Source organism: Penicillium griseofulvum, assembly GCF_001561935.1.
Source record: "Penicillium griseofulvum strain PG3 chromosome Unknown contig_86, whole genome shotgun sequence".
Lineage (NCBI taxonomy): Eukaryota > Fungi > Ascomycota > Eurotiomycetes > Eurotiales > Aspergillaceae > Penicillium > Penicillium griseofulvum.
In genome coordinates, this window is record NW_024467473.1 from 1,026,740 (window position 1) to 1,045,469 (window position 18,730).

Consider the following 18,730-nt stretch of genomic DNA (forward strand, 5'->3'; position numbering starts at 1 on the left):
TTTATCTCTTTCCATTGTTTCTTCAAGCGCTGGAGAGGTGAAGGATGTGACTTTTCCTGGGTGGCGTTGAGGTCCTCAACGGAGGAAGATTGTGATATGCTCGTTTTAGGGGTAGATTCCTGAGAATCTATATGTTCAGGCATGATTGATAATTTTTAAAATTATATTAATTTCTTCTTCAATGTGTGTTTGCACGGCGATTTCACAGACTTTATATCTATATTTCTAGGGACAAGGATGACATGGCTACAGGGGTTGTTTGAAAACTGTGAACCGAGTCTCGCCCGACTACCGAGATATCACCGCCGAGGTATCTCCGCGTCCCTGGGCTTTAGAGTTTTTCTATTGAGCTGTGATACTTCAAGTTCTCAATTTGTTTCGAGAATTGTCGTACTGATTTGAGATGGTGGCTAGCATTGGCTATTAGCGAGTTCTTATGGTAGAGCCAAATGACCGTCTCATTTTTATTAGCGCATATTAAACTCTGCATGTCATGCATGTCATGCTGTGCTGCTGGAAATGACCAGTAAGCACTAAGCGCATGCGCAACTAGAGAAAGCATATATATAGAGAGGAGGAAGGAGATCATAGGAGAGAGATGAAGATGAATTTAGAAGGGAAGAGCCGTCAGATATGAATCTAGCCAAGTACGGCGGGTCCTCTCGCCGATGAGTGTGGGGACTAAATAGTACTATTTATATAACACATAGCCTAGATCGCTTGATGCATTCCAATGACATTTACTATAAAATACCATGTTGATAAAGCTTCGGAACGGTAGTCGTATACCCCAAGCGACCATATTTTTAGAAAAATATGGTTTTATCACAAACGATAGAAGTTTACAGTAGTCCTTAGAAGGTGTCTCATCTATAAGTAGTTCTTTAATATATATCCTAGAGAGCGCATTGAGGGGATAGAACAGAAAGTTGCCAAAGAGGCTCTTCAATGTCAGAGTAATCTTGTCCAATAAAAAGCGATACCGTTTATCCCCGCCTATCCCCACTGGCCATGCCGCCAATCGGAGTCCTCGATTAGCCCGCGGGGGATGGCCCGCGGACTTTGCCGCGGTTCTAGTCACCATCAGACCATATAATCTATAGAAGCTGCCCTTGATTGTAAAGTATTTAAAGCTCCAAGCAGTAGCATGAAAGGAGAAAATAAGGAAGTTGAATTTACTCAGGATCGACTAAAGTCACTCGAAAATATGAAAAGCGAATCTATAGTCATCATCGGGTAAGTGGGAACCAGAACAATTACTCTTTCGGCCTCCAGGAGTCTTGGTACTAAACTTTATAAGGGCCGGGGTGATCGGGCTGAATGTAGCTCTCGTTCTCGCTGAAAAGGGCCATGGCAAAAACACAACCATCATTGCAGAGCATCTTCCAGGAGACACTTCGATAAATTACACTTCACCATGGTTCGTTAGAATTCCTATCCCTAGTTCAAATTCACATAATATTAACTGGACTTCAGGGCTGGGGCCAATTTCTCAGCTATTTCTGCAAGTGACCCAAACGCATTGCGATGGGACAAGCTTGGATACACATATCTTCTCGATCTCGCAGCCAAGGATGGCAAGAATGCCTTTGTGAAGGAAACACCTTCAGTGGAGTACTGGGATGAACTACCGTCCCGTGAGAAGATTGACTCAATGGCCTCGTATCTCAAAGATGTGAGTTATGGATGACTCCCTTGCTTGTCCCAGATATGCTTATCGATATCTTCATTGGACAGTTCAAGGAGATTGCCTCACAAGACCTGCCAGCGGGTGTTTCATTTGGCATAGAGTTCACGACAATAACACTCAATGCACCAATGCACCTTCGCTTTTTGTTCCAGAAGGTCACACAAGAATATGGAGTGCGAGTCATTCGCAAAAAGTTGCCTCAAGTCTCGTCCGGCTATCTCAGCAAAGATACCAAGGTGGTATTCAACTGCACTGGAAACGCAGCAAAAGAGTTACCAGGAGTCCAAGACTCAAAGTGCTTTCCTACTAGAGGTCAGATTCTCCTTGCAAGAGCATCTCATGTTCAACAAAATATCATGAGACATGGTAAGGACTATGAAACCTATGTGATTCCTCGACCATACTCGAATGGGAACGTGATCCTGGGTGGATTCATGCAAAAGAATGTTGGGTAAGTAGGGTCCTTTCTCCCCTTGTCATAACAACATTAGCCCATTGTTGTTTTCTCTTTGGCGTTTCACATAACAGTAACTGAACTATATTGATAGTACGCCAGATACCTTTGGAGAAGAGACAGAATCAATTCTGTCTCGAACGACGGCTTTGCTTCCTGCTCTAAGTTCGAGCGAGACTGAGATTCTTGGTGCATTTGCTGGGCTACGTCCATCTCGCGAGGGAGGTGCTCGTGTTGCCAGGGAAAATGTGCAAATTGACGGTGCAGGACGCCAGGGAGTTGTTGTTCATAACTATGGAGCTGGTGGAACTGGCTACCAGGCGGGATACGGAATGGCGGTTGAGGCAGTTAACACTGTGACCGAGGAGATCAACACACTTGGTATTCAGTCCCGTCTTTAGATCAGTGTCTACTTCGGGTGTATTTTTGTGATGTTATTTATTTAATATTTCATTGACCAGGCAGAAGGAATGGCTCGACACAAGCCAAGACATTTGCAAATTGGGAATTTGATTAGCATATAGAAAGAAGATTTTGATTCATTATCCATGAAGTATCGTTAATCATAAGTTATATAACAACTGTATCGCTCCTTATCCAAATCTCGGGGTTGATGTAGTGATATGATCAATGTGCCTCTGATGTGCTATGTATCCCACTTGCTTCATAACTTGGGGGAGGACTTTCACCGATATGGGGATATATGGGGACGTTATTTTGTCGAACATTTTTGTCTTGATCACTATCGTGTTGTGTCACGACAATTTTCGGTACAGGTTGCTCAGCTTTCACAGGGGATAAAGCAGGAAGCTCAAGGACAGATATAAAACTCGTCTCAGATGGGAGTTGTGAGATCGCAGGAGTGACCGCCGAAACATCAGACGGAGAGAAAAATGCTTCGTTCTTACTCAAAGCAGTTGGTAATGAGCCAAGGTGGGCAAGAACCGCCTCGAGTTTGCCATGAGAAAGAAGCATGCGGGATCTCTTTTCCAGAGCAAGTTCATAGTCACGACACTTCCAGCTGCTGCAGTCTTGGGGGCTGATTTGTTTAAACTGTTTCACAAACACAGCTAAATCATTGGCGGCATTTTCGGTATCGGTGATGGTCGAGTTGATCCACTCAAGCTCGATCTCGCCCAGGGTTGTCTTTTTGTCGTCCCGCAAGTGTCTTGTCTGCTCTGCCGTGGAGTTGACAAGTACAATTGTTTTGTGAATGCCTCCGATCTGCTCCTCCCGGGATAGTGAATGTCCATTGATAGAGACAGGTATGGTCGATTTAACTTTTGTGGATGGTGACGTGGTATTGGGGGTTGAAGATGGGTTTGTTGGTTGCGAGTTGAGTGCTCGTGAGTAAAATCGTGAGTGCGAGAACGTTTGCTGGGCTTTCCCATCGGATGTTGTAGCATTCTGTTTCGTATCTTCAATACGAAGGACTCGGGATAACTGTTCTGTTGATTGATTCCATTTTGAGACTGATCGATATAACGTCGATTTGCCTGACCGTTGACACCGATCCCTCGTATCTGCTGATTTGTGCCGTATTTCCATTGTCGATTGATGGTAACGGTATTTTGAATCATCCCATATGGCCCTTGTCGATCGCTGCAATTTCCCTATCAACTTGCTCTTCGGCCTATGTGTGAGGTCGAATGGTGCCATTTTTAGACAAATGCACTTCGATAGAAAATGATAGTTATTTTATTTTGTTTTCGGCTGTTTCAGAAAAATGTGAAACCTGGAAGGCAGTTGATCTAGATGGAAAACGTGGAAGAAATCTAAGTATATAAGTTTCTAATATCAACTCAGCCTTACTGTGTAGGCTGCTCGGATCCTCGGAAATTAATGGCTTTCTCCAATCAATCATATTCAAACTTGTTGGTTGCCAGCAGATCATGGCGATGCTAGAAGGCTGTGTGCCGGTAGTTAGGCACCGTATTTAACATGTGTAGATCCACGTTCATTATTGGTCAACTCGTTAGGCGTCGCTAAATTTGGCTGTGGCTGGTGGGGGCCAAACTGCCTGGGGGCCTGTGCTGCCCAATTAGCGGGGACTTTAAAAAGTCCGAACTTTGAAGTTCATTGTGATTAATACGAGGTGACCTTTACACCATGGGAGCCCCTCGGAATTTATGCTTGGGGCTCAGATTGATTATGGAGTAACAACAGTCCTTAAGGGAAAGATCATCCCCTCTTGAATTATTCCACACGTGGTATCACGTGATGTCTTGGCAATGACAAAGTTAAATATTCCAAGATTCCAAACTCCCCCGGATTATCTATCATGCCCGTAATTGATGGAAATTCTTCATTTGGAAGACCCTCAAATTTGTCCAGAATAAGGTCAATCCCGGCGGGATATCCCCCGGAGCATTATATACTTTTAGGAATCAAATCTAATTTTTGACGCCATTGAGGTATAAAAGCAGCATAATGTTGCCAATCAAGATAGCATACAAGTTAGCTCCCAAACATGAGAATTCCACAGGTCTTTGCTTTTGCTGCTGCTGTAGCTGCAGTGACAATTCCTCGCTCCAAGCACTCTTCTCCCAACCCACTCACAAATGTGACCATCTTCTCACCACCTTCCAACTACAACATCCCACGGACGCTTTACCCGCGTAACGAGCAGCTTCCCAACGGCGACCTTCTTGCAACATGGGAAAACTATTCCCCAGAGCCACCCGCTGTCTACTTCCCCATTTACCGCTCTAAGGATCACGGAAAGACCTGGAAGGAGATCTCCAAGGTCCATGACACTGCCAACGGATATGGCCTGCGCTACCAGCCGTTCCTCTACTCTCTACCCGAGCGTGTCGGTTCATTTAAAAAAGGCACTCTGCTTTTAGCCGGTAGTAGTATTCCGACTGACCTATCGTCCACGCACATCGATCTTTACGCATCGCAGAACGACGGCGTAACTTGGAAGTTTGTTAGCCATATTGCTGCCGGAGGAGAGGCGCTGCCGAACAATGGACTGACTCCTGTATGGGAGCCATTCCTACTTGCCCAGTATGTTTTTCAATTATGCCTTGAAAATAGCTCGCTAACTCGTTTCACAGCAAGGGCAAGCTGATCTGTTATTACTCTGATCAGCGGGACAATGCAACCTACGGACAGACAATGGTTCACCAGGTCTCCACCGATCTGAAGAACTGGGGGGCTGTTGTAGAGGATGTTACCTATCCTACATATACTGACCGGCCCGGCATGCCAGTTGTGGCCAAGGTAAGCTAAACTAAAAGACACCGATCAAATTGCGATTGGTTTACGCCAGGAGAATGCTAACGTTTCTAGCTTCCGAACGGTCAATACTTCTACGTCTATGAATATGGCTCTTTCTTCGGTACCTCAAGCTACTCCTTCCCTCTTTACTACCGTGTGTCATCCGACCCTGAAAATATCGCCTCTGCTCCAGGCAAGCGTCTGGTTGTCTCGAGTGGTACTAAGCCGACATCCTCGCCGTACGTTGTATGGACACCATACGGTGGTAAAAACGGCACCATCATTGTCAGCTCTGGAACACAGGGTACTTTGTTCATTAACAAAGAGCTGGGCGAAGGGGAGTGGACAGAGATTGCTTCGCCCCAAGAACACGGATACACACGGTCTCTGCGGGTGATGTCGGAGGATGGAGGTCGTTACCTGATTGTGCATTCTGCAGGAGTGCTAAATGGCGCAAACAATCGGGTCTCTCTAAGTGTGATGGATTTGAAAGAGGTGTTGTAAACCAAAAGACAATTTGTGGTGGCGGCGTACAATTCATACTAGATGCTGTTCAAGTTCGGTTTAGTCGTTGTGACTGATGTGGCCCATTGTTGGATATGTGTATATAGTTGATATTTGATAAAGAAGAAATCGAAATCTACATTTTGAGGTAAAGACTTGAGACGTTATAGATACGATCTAGCTGCCAAGGAGAACCCCGAGCTAAAGATCGAGATCAAACAAAGTTTACGCAGTACTATGTATTAACCTTGAAATTGTACGGTAATAGTATGCTAAGCATGAATACTATCTAGCCCGGAGTTCGATGTATTCACTATAGATGGAATGGTGAGTCGATCTTCTATACTGTCTCACATTAAGACAACAGCATTGGCCCGAGACTATGTAATGTTCTATTGTTATAATGTTCTATTGTGAATGGCACGGGTCTCATAAAATAGTAATGTTCATTGTCAGACCTAGCTGCATTGCTCAAAACGGGGGATCACATGCTAACCACCTACCGCTGCGTGTATACACATAGGGTCTCTGTGGCCAGGGCCATCTGTATGACGCATTCTAGTCCTCATATCACACTAATATGTGTAGAGGGATTACTGACATCATTGCTTTGGCTTCTTGATAGCCTGCTCTGCAACAAAGCTGCTTACCCCCTTTTGTGGCCGGTCAGAGGATCGAATCCGGCAGCATGGGCGAAAATTATGACCAGCATCGAGACAATATCCTGGGCACTGTCCACCCAGCTGTAAGTCTTTTCAATCCACTAAGAGAATCATTAGTGATCATAAAGAAACTTGCACAGATATTCCTCACCTCTCCATTTGGGCGAATCCGGATAAACACCCACTGGTAACTGTCCGTCGCGATTCCGTACACAGACTTGTCTCGGATATGGGACTGCTTTCTCGTTTCATGGATCATCGCTATTCATGTTAACAGTAATCCACGTACAATTTAAATCAAAGAGCACGTACCCATATGGCCAAGACAATGCAACATACCGCTTTTAAGCAAGTGCGGTCTTTTCGATTCAACCATGACCACATTGGTTGCATGTTTATTAGGCATACCATACGAAATCGAGTAGTCAACGATGCCGGAAAGTCTCACTAGTCGATTATCGCTTTTCCAATCGAATTTTATCTTGCGTTTGAATTTCACGTGGATGGACTTGAGTGGTATAGAAGAGGCGGAGGGACGAGGCTTCGCAGTGAACTCGCGCTTCATTTTGGCCAAAATCGTTAGAATAATCACATTAACGCGAGATTTTATCAGCTTTTCGCTTTTAGGTGAGCCACTGGTTGCCATGTCATAGTCCGCGAGGATAGAATCTATACGAGTTAGTGTCAACCGATATTCATACCAATCATCCAACTTACCCAAGTGAGGAGGAAGCGAAGCCTTTTCTGTCTCTTTGGGAGAAAGTTCGAACTCAGTAGGTTGACAGTGAGTGAGGCTAAAGTGATGCGGAATTTCGATCGGGTCAAGATCGGTAATGGCGATTATAGGCATCTTTTCTAATTTGCGCTTGGCTTGGTTTTTGAGAGCTTTGTTTCTCTTTATAGACTCTGTAAATTTCTCCATGGCTAGAAAATAAAAGGGTTCAATAGTTGAAAGATGGAAAAGCTGAGGAAAGAAAAAGAAGGAAGATTAACTCAGTCAATACTCTACCTATGTACCTATGTACCTTCCGTTACTCTGAAAGGCTTAGTACATCAGTGGTATCCATGGATCTATAATGTACATATGTATATACTACTCCCTACATACATCATATGTAGCTTTATATCTATGGATAATATTGAATATTATGAATAGAAGAATAAAAAAAAGCAATAGAAAGAGGAGATCACAGTTGTTAATAAATCCTATACTAAGATTATCAATTCCACTTCTCACCCTAAAATAGTGCTCACAAAGTTCAGAAACACTGTAATTCCACATCTCAAGTCCCATTCAGAGCATAACTCTGGTTCTCAAAGATGAAGTTTGCCCTAAACATGGTACTGTGTATCCATTTGATCAGTACCTATACCTATGCAGGTTTAAATGTATTCAAGTTCAAGCATGTTTGTGGTTATTTCTAGAATTGAGATCGAATAGCAAATGAAGTATAAGTGAGGAAGAAGTGAGAAATTAGAACACAAACAGATACCCCCTTCATTTAGGTAGGTCCAGGTAGTGTGAGGTGCTCTTGCCCATTTTTACTCCTTCCCTCGGGGTCCTTTCCCCCTCCCTCCTCCATCCTCCGTCCTCCCTCCTCCCTCCTCCATCATCCATCATCCATCATCATCCCTCCTCCCTCCTCCCTTCTCTTTCCCTTTCTTCTATTCTTCTTCATCTTCTCTCAGTGGACAGCAAAAATGGCATATAAGAAGAAAAGTCCCGTAAGTTTTATCTTTGTTGATTGCCATGCCCAGGTCACCACTCCAAGATGTGAATATGTACTGACAAGCGTGCCAGCACATTACTAAGTCCCTTATTGCCCCCACCACTGTGAGTGCTCAATCGTTTAGGTGGACTAAAGATTGGGAGATACATTGATTGTACAGTTCAACAAAGTGAGAAAAAATCGAGGCAAAAAGGTGAAAGGTAAGTCTCACAATCAATATTGAGATCTCCAATTTGATATTGGAGGCCACTCGCGTTGTGAAGGAAGCTAACAAGGCCCGTGAAGTTATCACAAACTTCCCTGAGCTCAAAGCCTATATCAGGCAAGTTAGACAACCCGACAAAGGTGTCAACCACCGGGACATGGGCGCCTTTCTCCTTGTGAGAGACTCTCAGGAAAGGATTCCGTTGAAGCCCTCTGAAGGGCAATAATGGCTCGAATCCGATTCTACTCACATGGAACCATCGCTCTCCAAAACACGTAAAAAGCGCAAAATCTCCCAGCCCGACATTTTGGGTATGGCCTCAGAACCCGACCCCGAAATGTCTGATACTTGTTTGTCAAGTGCCCCAACAGTCAGCGAAGTGCCACACAAAGGCAAGCATAGTTGCTCGAGAAAGGGGTAAGAGCCCTGTCTACTAAGGCCCGTATCACAAGAGCTAGATAGATATGTCTTATGCTCCATGCAAGCTGAGAGAAAGAAATGCAAGTACTAACACTGCATCTAGTGTCTAAAGAGCTTCGGGAAACTTCCATTGCTGCGGCTGCTAGTTCTAGTGTCGGTACTAGTTAGTATCCCATGATATGTCACGATCTAAGAGTATCGCAGGGAGGATTCTACTGTTGGATCCCGACTTCGGTTGGGATTCCGGATTCGGATGGAAGGAGTTGGAGGTTTGCATGATTTGTTGTTGTTGTTTGCTTAAGCCCCACAAAGGCTTCGCAAACTCGATTCTTTCTTTCTTCTTTCTTTCCTTCCTTCTCTGTACTTAGTATTTTCGTTTAAATGTACTCTTTGCTCTGAAGAACCGGCTGGTAACATGATATATTTTTGTTGTCTACCCTAGTCTCCTAGGAGCGAGACTAATATATTCCGAGTAGAATCCTCCGCGTCCGCTACCTCGCAGCCCTATGCCTTCTCTTCATCGACCTACTATGAGGCGGTTGCCCTCGTTAAGAGTCTACTTAATACCCTTAACGACTTTACAGATAGGAAGAGGATTACCTCTAATATAAAGGATCTTGGTCTTGGTAACTGTTAATAGATTCTTTTTAAGATATATATTTCAAGTACCTCTAGATATACTTCTAAATTCTATACTATAGTACTTCATTATATATAGAAGCCAAGGTCGCAAGAAGAAGAAGAGGAAGAGGAAGAAGAAGAAGACTACCTTTCTATCAAATACATGTCCTCCTCTCCGACTTCCGAAGTTTATAAAGGTTCGAGTATACTGCGCAAGATTGTTGGGCTGGTGACTTGGTATTATTGTTGGGATATCATCCCTGCTGCATGCTGTTTGCTGCGCTGTTTGTCAGATCAGACTTAGATTTTTGCTTGCTATCTGCCGGCTTGGCTGATGCTTATACGGGTATAAATACCCAGTTTCTCCATATATTATCAACACAGCATCTTCTTCCTTCTCCATCTCTCTCACCATAGCACGCTCAACAAATCTCCGATACTGACCCCGGGCCGTGCATGTAGTAGGTCACGTGGCTTTGTTAGGCGCGATTTGTCCACGGGTAACCTTGGAATCATCCATGGATGAGATCCTTCACAATGATACCTAGGTACTTTGTATGTACCATTTATTTTTTGAACACTACTGCCTTCTCTTGGTCCATAATGCAGAGATATGCAATCCCTTTATCGAAAGCTCGCATGGCTTAGTGGTAAAGCGCATCACTAGTAATGATGAGATCCTCGGTTCGACTCCGAGTGTGAGCATTTCTTTTTGCATTTCTTTTTGCATTTGCTTATTCCGGAACGCAGTCTTAAGGGACGAGGGAGGCTGATTGATCTACGGAGTAGAGATCGACGAGTTCGCTGTATAAATGGTGATATCCGCCCGAGACCTCGGAATGGCCATTCGATTTGCGTGCGCTCCTATAGATAAATAGACCGCATGGATATATCGTTGTACTTAAATATAAATATCTAAACGGTGGAGGTTTTGTTACAGGCGGTCTAGAGATATATAATGACTCCTGTCGCACCCTTGCGGTATAAATTTCTTTATCGATTTTCAAAAGTTGAGTTCTCCTTGGCCATAAGATAAGCTTCACGCGTTTCTCCAAGAACCTTGGAGGATCCTGCGCACACTCAAACAAAACTCGCCTCGTTGTCTCCGATTCAAATAGACTATGCAGTCCGTCATCCACTCTCCAAGCCAGAGTTCCAGCCAGCGCTGCAGGGCTATAAGAGCAATAACTCCTATATAGCAACCTGAACGAATCAATCACCCATAGGGGTGGTACACCCGTAAGATAAAAATAGAAGTGCGTCTACAATAGCTGCTTGACCCTCTCTCTACTAACCCTGTCCCCTAGACCGGGAACTATAGATACTCTATGGTCTAGTTGTAGCTAATCCTATATGATGCTTACTTCTTGTTATGATGGTAGGGATGATGGTAGGGAAATGATTCCATCATCCCCGTATATGCTTTTTATACCGCGAGAATCTTTGTTTGTTGCACTCTATGGTCTTGGCAATCGCTGCCATGACAAGTTATCCGTGGATATCATTTCGTCGAAGATGACTAAGGAGCTGGGAGGTCCCGACCTCTAGAACCGTGAATTTACCAGGAAATGCTGCATATTACAAGACAGATCTCGCAGCTATGAAGCACGTGACAGAACACCTAGCCCATTCCTGTGCCAAATGACTGGGGAAGACGAGAGTTCGTATCGTGTATATCACTACTCATATCATTATATGTTGCTATGGTTGACTAACTACCCCTTAGTGGTTCTTTCCACGAAACGACTATTGCAGAGCAACCTATGAGCAGACGACAGACTAGTGCCATTACACAGTATCCATGAGCCCAGGCAAGTCCAACGCCCACATATATGTCGACCTTACACCGGGGATACCAATCGAGAAGATGAAGGTTTTGGGGGAAAGTGTGGTCATAGGGCAGACTGAGGCTCTAACCCGTGATCTGTCAACCGGGTTATACGGGCTTTGACGACCATAGCGGCGCAAATCCACAGCCCTGAATATCTTTTTCTTCGAACTACTTTTGGACAATTTCGGGAAGGTCGATACAATTTCTAAATCTCTGCCAAGGTTACTGCATAGATACATCTATCTATTAAATTAGGATAGAGTGGTTAGGTTATATTATAGGAAAGAAGCACATATCCTCTTTGTACATTGTGAGTATATGATTATAGGACCCTATACGGCGACTTTTCATCATCACAGCAGTGGTGGCACAGTGGTAGCGCGTGAGATTGCAAATCTCAAGGTCCCGCGTTCGAATCGCGGTCATTGCTTACTTTTTTGTACTTTTTTGTTATTTTTTTAATGAGGGAGTTTATACAATTCAATGGTTACATCAATGTCGCATTAATTCGTATATAAGTTGTATAACTTTGGTCTAGTTCTCGATAATCGAGGTCTTAGTGCTTGAATTCTAAGACCCGAATTATCGATGCCTGAATTTACTATGTTGTACTTGAATTTTTGATATTTATATTTGCTATAGTTTGACCTTTTATTTTATTTATACAACAAACTATCCATTTAAGTCTTGTTTATTAAGAAATAGAACAATTACAATACATAGTAAAATTAGCGATGTATTTCAATGTTAAGAGCTAATTCAAAGGTTTTATACGGGGTACGGAGAAAGTAATAGCGGATAAAGATAGTGGTGAGCGGTTTACTTTAGGCAAAATCTCTATCGCTATAAATTCCTATACGGGATGACATCATCCAATCAAATTGCAGTGGTGGCACAGTGGTAGCGCGTGAGATTGCAAATCTCAAGGTCCCGCGTTCGAATCGCGGTCATTGCTTTCTTTTTTTATTGCTTTTTTAATATACGCGAGTTATTTGTGAAGCTGACAGTATGTACTCTGGTTACGGCCCAATCCCCCCTAGGTGAGTTGGTTTGTATGGCTAACACAGCTGTTCAACTTTCTTGACACACATAATAATGAATCTTAGCTTGCTCCTGAGAATCGGTTTCTGAGTGGCCTTTTTTAGGAATTTGATCCTAAGAGGGGTTGGGGGGTGGGACTGAAAGTTCCTAGGGATAAGTGCGAACTTTTGAAGACTGTACGATCAAATTGATGAGATAGACTCATCAAAGCCGCTTTCCTTCAGCCCTTAGGGCAAGTGATGGAAAGATATAGACCCAGAGCAATCGTCGGCCGTATACGTCTGTGGTGGTATACATCCAAATACCAGGTCAATAAAAGCTTTTGAAATCCTCACTGGGCCAACGAAGTCATCTGGTGTAAGGTTGTCTAATGACATATCCTTCCCCTGGAGGCTGGCAATTGCTGTCTTGAACCAAGATCCTAGGTCCTCGAGGTCTTCTTCCACTCCTAAGACCCCCCCAGGGTATCTGGTCCAGAAGAGCTTGAACCAGATCCAAAGCAGAATGCTTCAACATCGCTTCCAGGAGGAGGTTGTAGTAGTCCCTTCCTGTGAAAAGGGGTCTTCTCGATGGAGACCATGTTGACTGATCTTTAGAATTCGCCTTTAATACAATGCCCATCTACAGACGTCAGCGTCCGGCGAAGTATCCCATTTTTGACACATGATACGACGGGTCTTTGTCGCTAGGCGCTTGCCTGGTATAAATGGAATACCACATTTAGATCACCTTCTAGGCAAGATCTCAAGAGCCCCTCTAGGGTTGACGGTGGAAGAGAATGAAAAACCCGACACATCACTCCCTTCACCAAATTATCAACATTTGGGGGAAAGGGGATTGCCCATACCCGAAGAAAATTCGCTTGTCTCTGTTTCCCTTTGGTAATAATCCAGTAGTGTAGGGGATTCTGGTCATCCCGAAAATGTGCAATGACTAAATGTAGAAGCATAGTGTATCACTTCCAATCATATCAAAGGTGACTCCTATTCAGTTCGGTAAACCTTCGAGATGCCTGGATATAGAGACTACAAGGATGAGAAAGCGATGGAGAGAGTAGGTCTCCGTAATCTTTGAATGGAAAGGCTCCAACTTCATCGGATTACGCAGGTGGTCGGGAGGAGTCAGGGAAGTTTTGGCACGCTCATTTATATTAAAAGTTCTTTGTGACGCTTTCATTAATACCATACACCTTTAGTCTTTTTTTTTTACATACTTTTATGAGCCTATTGAAATGAAATAACTCCCCCATAAAAAGGAAAAAAAGAAGAAAAAAAGGAAAGCAATGACCGCGATTCGAACGCGGGACCTTGAGATTTGCAATCTCACGCGCTACCACTGTGCCACCACTGCAATGGGATTGGATGAAATCATCCTTTTTAGAAATATATACCAAAAAAGGGGTTGCACTATATGAGGTACAACATACACATCTTTACCTTGGAATCCTCGCAAGCTGACCCAAGGCTCATGTACACCTGATTTTTACTAGCCGTATGCAATTCTGCAGGTGCCGGAATTAACCTTATAAATCATGGTGAAGGGGTGTCATCCTCTTTTCCATAGATAAACATACATCCATAGCCACACAGAGATATGGAGTCTGCACACAATGTACGGAAACAGTCCGATTGTCAACCTTGGAAATGTTCCAGCGTTCCGATCTAGAAAAGGAAAAGTAAGCTACTGTCATGTGAGCGTTTACTCTAGGCCTTTCTCCCCCAGTTCCATGATCTCTTCAATTACTCAACTTTATTCACCTTTGCTTTCTTCAAAGACTTCAGCTGAAAACACCTGTTTAAGATGACCGAAAATGACTATGAAGTAATCAAGACGACTGAGGAATACCAGCTTATAATAAACTCCTTTGATCTCTCGCCTACTAGGTGGTGGAATAAGAGGCAGCTCACCGCAAAAAATACCTGGAACATCCCAGATCATCTCTGTGAGTTTTAGCTAATCATCCACCTGTTTACAAGATTGATATATTGTATGCTAACAACTAATCAGCGTGCCTGTGGGACGATCTTGAGCTGGTCATCGCTCGGGATGGTGGTACGCATCCGCTGTTCCCCATGAGAATAGAATCACTTCTCCTCGCACTGCTCGCAGATAAGATCAAGAATGAGTCACTTCATACTGGCGGGTCCCTGAATTTGCCCCACTGGAGCTTTCGGAAGCGGATACTCACGCGAGAAATGGAAGACGACCAAATTCTAGCTCCGATGAATATCATCGATTATGTTTTGTGGTATGGCCACTGCTGGGAGCTCGAGACAAATATGATCGTTATGAAAACTAAGCTTCCGGTGTCTCGGAGCTGGGCTCTGCTACAAAATATGGCGAGGATTCATCATGCTCGCAAGCTTGCAGGAAGAGATACAGTTATCTACGGTATTATGACTGATGGAATTAAATGGGTATTCATACATCTGACTCATAAACGTCGGGTAAGCACTCGAGGAAAGCCCGGGGGATTTACTTACTGACACCTTCTTTAGTATACAATCAAGGTATTCTCTTGGGACAATGAGCGAGACCGGATTGTTGCCCAGGCCCAGGATATAATCGACCAGGCAGTTGCTCTTCACAGAAAGATAATATCCCGCTCATCTCTGCCTACACCTACTGTTCATGAATCTAGGCGCTGTCAAATTAAAGAGATGCCTACTCCATGCAAGGACTCTGGTGATGGGAATGGTCGTGTAATTGAGGAGAATACCTATGAGATGGGACCCTTGGTCTGGTAAATTGCTAGAAATTCAAGTTTTATACGTCCGGTTACATTGGAAATGGAAGTGTTTGAGCTCTTTCATAGTCCCATCATCTCTATACTCTTACACGAAACCGCCTTCACCGATACATACTCTTTTTTGGCCCCACTGCTAAGGCCTTAGCGCAGATTACCCGGCCATTAAATTGGGGGCGCAATTACAAAATGGCTTAGTATCTAACGGAGCTCCACTTTTCCCTTACGCTGCTTGGAGATTGGATTATCAGAATGCAACGGAAAGGCGGGTGATTTGGATCCGTACGGCTCGACGGCCCCCGAGTCGGAAGTTCCAACGTCAGATATCCGAGGGGTCACATATAAAGAGAAGCCAAGCCTCGGAAGTTAATGAAAAAGACCTGCAATATAATTTTTTCTCCATGTCTCGACCAAACACTATATTCGGCTGTGGCTCATTAGGGAGTCCATTGATAGGACAGAACTTCCGTACTTCTGCGCAAGTTCAGGGGCTCCTTGATCAACTGAAAGCCCTCGGGATCGACCGACTAGATACTGCAGCCCGCTATTCTCCAGGGAATCCGGGAGGCTCCGAGAAACTTATTGGTGAAGTTCAGGCAGCCTCGCAGGGCTTTACTATTGACACCAAAATTAACATACCGGACGCGGCCATTGCTGATGGAGCTGGATCCTTGACTGCCGCTGCTATCGCAAACTCAATTGACACAAGCTTCGATCGTTTGAAGGTCGACAAAGTCCACATACTTCACTTTCATCGATCCGATCCCGTAACGCCTGTCGCGGAGCAGGCGGCGGAGATTCAAAAACAGTATTTGGCTGGTCGCTTTGAGAAGGTCTGTCCTCTTATTATATTCAGACATTATAGATCCATATTCTGACAATTTCTCAGTTCGGTGTCTCTAATTTCTCGACTGAGGAGGTCGCTGAGCTTATCGCGGTGTGCGAAGAAAACGGCTACATCAAACCGAGTGTTTTTCAAGGCCGCTACAACCTGATAGATCGTCAGATGGAAGAATCGCTCTTTCCCTTACTCCGGAAACATAATATTGTTTTCAATGCATACAGGTATGCCTCGATATCATGGTTTATGCCAATGCACCCAAGTTTCCAGTCACTAATTAAGCATCGCATCCTCCAAAGTCCACTGGCCAGTGGTTTCCTGACAGGCCGCGCAACCCGAGGTGACGTTGAAGGCACTCGGTTTTCACCCAACAATCAAATTTCCTCCGCATTGAATAGCATGTATGACAAACCCCATATACATACAGCTATGACAGGCCTACTAGATACTCTCGAACCACTCCAAATCAGCGGCTCTGAGGCTTGTCTCAGGTGGATTTACCATCACTCAGTCCTAAAGGAGGGCGATGGTGTGATCTTGGGTGCTAGCAAGCTTCCGCAGATTGTGCAGAATGTCGATGATATAGCCAAGGGCCCTCTACCGGCCGAAGTGGTCAGAAGTATTGACTTACTTTGGGAAGAGCTTCAGAAATAACGGATTTCTATCAAAATGTGAATCAAGTGCTTTTTGCTTTAGGTGGCTATTTTTAGTCATATTGGGCTACCACAGAGACATGATCGTCCGTATTGGCCTTGGGGGCCAAAGGGTAATAGTATTGGTATTAGTTCACATCACGCTGGGTAAAGAAAATGATATGGGCTTTAAAGGGAAAGATGCACGGCCTATGTAGCCAATAAACTATACTAGCGAATTTCAAGGTATGTACTTCCCTTCTTCACGGTTTCAGGCTTTCTGATACAATAGTCTATGACAATTAATGACAGTGACAGCAAAATACAAGCCGCCCTAGGCTATAAACAGGAACCTTTGGTTTTTGTTATGGTCTAGTGGTAAAATACTTGCGTATTGCTTTGACAGACAGTTTATGCCTGAGGCATTGGGGTGCAAAATGAATTGCTGTCCAATCACATGATGACTACACCGACAGGCTGCCAGGGCTAGGTCAATAGTGTCAATTCTGCCATCCTCGCCTAACATAGAAAACTCGTCTAGATGTCTGTCTCAGCACTTCCTACGGAGATTTTGTGTGATATTTGCCGCTATCTGGAGCTACGTGACTGGATTGCGTTTCGAACCACATGCGTTACGGTATACACAAGGTCGCTGGATGCTTTTGCGAACCGATATTGCAAGAGTATCGGCTTGATTCTCACCAGTCACAGTCTCCATCGATTGGAACAGCTCGCTGCAAACGATAGCCTCAGAGCACGAGTTCAAGAGCTATGGGTTGTACCATCCTTGTTTGGGGGCTTTTATGAGATGGATGTTGATTGCTTCAAGTCCTGCGTCACTTCACATAGAGACAGGCCGCCTAAGACTGTTGCCCAGATCAATACTCGACATGCTGCATATCAGGCTTCAGTGGCAGATCATCTAAGCATCCTCGAATCCGGTACTCTTAACAACGTCCTCAAAGAATGTATGGCACGTTTTGAGAGCCTCACTGCCATTAGAATGCAACATAACGACTCCGACTACTTCTGGAATTCAAATTCAAAAGATGAGTTCCGCTGCCTCGGTTTGCGTGGGGTAAAACGCCAGCTTGGATTCAACCCTCTCGGGTTGAACCTCAGAAAACCCATACACAACCTCTGGAAAAGTAGAGCGAAGGACCACGCTATGGCCTTTTCAGCTCTGCTAGAGGCAGCAGTTGCATCGAAGAGGAAACTCAAGAAGTTAGACATATGCAACGATGAACATTGTGCTCTGCCCCCTTCGGATATTACACTCCAACTCACACACGAATCCCTGCTTTTCTCCCTGGAAGGCTTAGAACACTTGCACCTCTGTATCTGCGTCTGGGAAAGACAGTCTGATGATACTTCACTCAGATATCTCATCGAGATTCCTATAATAGTTGCATCAAGTCTCAAGGTCTTAACATTCTCACTGTGGGACCGGAATGGTGTAATAAGCCCTCACTATTTTATCGACCTCTCCCAGCGTATCAACTTCACCCAGCTAGTGGAACTTGATCTTTATTGGATTGAAGTCACCTATGATACCCTGAAAGCATTTTTGCGCACCGCAATACCGACTCTGAGAACCCTTGCCCTAGAGTCCTTGAATTTGAGGGGTGCAGCCCCGAAGGACACCGACAGTGGTCATAATCTATCAAAATGGGACTCTCCAGAGATGATCGAAGAAAGCAGTGCTGCTTGGCGACAGGTTTGGAATTTCCTCGGAGATGAGTCCTCGCTACGGTTTCTTTCCTTGCAAGAGCTCGGTTATCGAGGCCATCGTCTGCACTTGCGCGATAATTTGAGTAATCAAAGTGGATCTTCTGAACCGAATGGCCCGGTAATTGCTATCTTCAACGCTGAGCGAGCTGGTGTTTCCTTCAAGGAATGGGTCACTCAGCTACAGACAGGGCCACCCCGGGGACCACGAATGCGTTATGATAGCATGCCAGGGAAGGATTATACCGCACAGATAGATTGATCTCATGGAATCCTGGGAATCGCTACTATACTCATAGTCCCGGAGACTGGAGACTGAGCGAATCTAAGTAAGCATAACTTTCCCTCGACCCTCAACCCAGCATAATCACAAGCCCATAATCCTCACACGGTCAATCCCAGC

At 44.5% G+C, this 18,730-nt stretch overlaps 6 protein-coding genes across 6 annotated transcripts; 4 read left to right on the plus strand and 2 right to left on the minus strand.

Moving 5' to 3' along the window:
- Positions 1–1,207: 1,207 nt before the first annotated feature.
- On the plus strand, positions 1,208–2,545 carry PGRI_037310 (FAD-dependent oxidoreductase; the record flags this gene model as incomplete). Its single annotated transcript, XM_040791444.1, has 5 exons — positions 1,208–1,236; positions 1,301–1,420; positions 1,477–1,675; positions 1,738–2,141; positions 2,239–2,545. The coding sequence occupies 5 exons, from the start codon at positions 1,208–1,210 to the stop codon at positions 2,543–2,545; spliced, it is 1,059 nt and encodes a 352-aa protein (XP_040645521.1).
- Positions 2,546–2,771: 226 nt separating this feature from the next.
- PGRI_037320 (uncharacterized protein) lies at positions 2,772–3,692 on the minus strand (the record flags this gene model as incomplete). Its single annotated transcript, XM_040791445.1, has 1 exon — positions 2,772–3,692. The coding sequence occupies one exon, from the start codon at positions 3,690–3,692 to the stop codon at positions 2,772–2,774; it is 921 nt and encodes a 306-aa protein (XP_040645522.1).
- A 922-nt stretch (positions 3,693–4,614) lies between these two features.
- PGRI_037330 (sialidase family protein) lies at positions 4,615–5,870 on the plus strand (the record flags this gene model as incomplete). The annotated part of the gene is made up of 3 exons (XM_040791446.1): positions 4,615–5,153; positions 5,204–5,369; positions 5,439–5,870. The coding sequence occupies 3 exons, from the start codon at positions 4,615–4,617 to the stop codon at positions 5,868–5,870; spliced, it is 1,137 nt and encodes a 378-aa protein (XP_040645523.1).
- Positions 5,871–6,516: 646 nt separating this feature from the next.
- On the minus strand, positions 6,517–7,382 carry PGRI_037340 (uncharacterized protein; the record flags this gene model as incomplete). The annotated part of the gene is made up of 4 exons (XM_040791447.1): positions 6,517–6,633; positions 6,684–6,793; positions 6,845–7,201; positions 7,250–7,382. The coding sequence occupies 4 exons, from the start codon at positions 7,380–7,382 to the stop codon at positions 6,517–6,519; spliced, it is 717 nt and encodes a 238-aa protein (XP_040645524.1).
- A 6,798-nt stretch (positions 7,383–14,180) lies between these two features.
- On the plus strand, positions 14,181–16,621 carry PGRI_037350 (aldo/keto reductase family protein; the record flags this gene model as incomplete). Its single annotated transcript, XM_040791448.1, has 6 exons — positions 14,181–14,322; positions 14,388–14,827; positions 14,879–15,123; positions 15,275–15,323; positions 15,615–15,959; positions 16,016–16,621. 6 exons carry the CDS (start codon positions 14,181–14,183, stop codon positions 16,619–16,621), a joined length of 1,827 nt encoding a protein of 608 aa, XP_040645525.1.
- Positions 16,622–17,140: 519 nt separating this feature from the next.
- Positions 17,141–18,589, plus strand: PGRI_037360 (uncharacterized protein; the record flags this gene model as incomplete). The annotated part of the gene is made up of 1 exon (XM_040791449.1): positions 17,141–18,589. The coding sequence occupies one exon, from the start codon at positions 17,141–17,143 to the stop codon at positions 18,587–18,589; it is 1,449 nt and encodes a 482-aa protein (XP_040645526.1).
- Between the last annotated feature and the right edge of the window lie 141 nt (positions 18,590–18,730).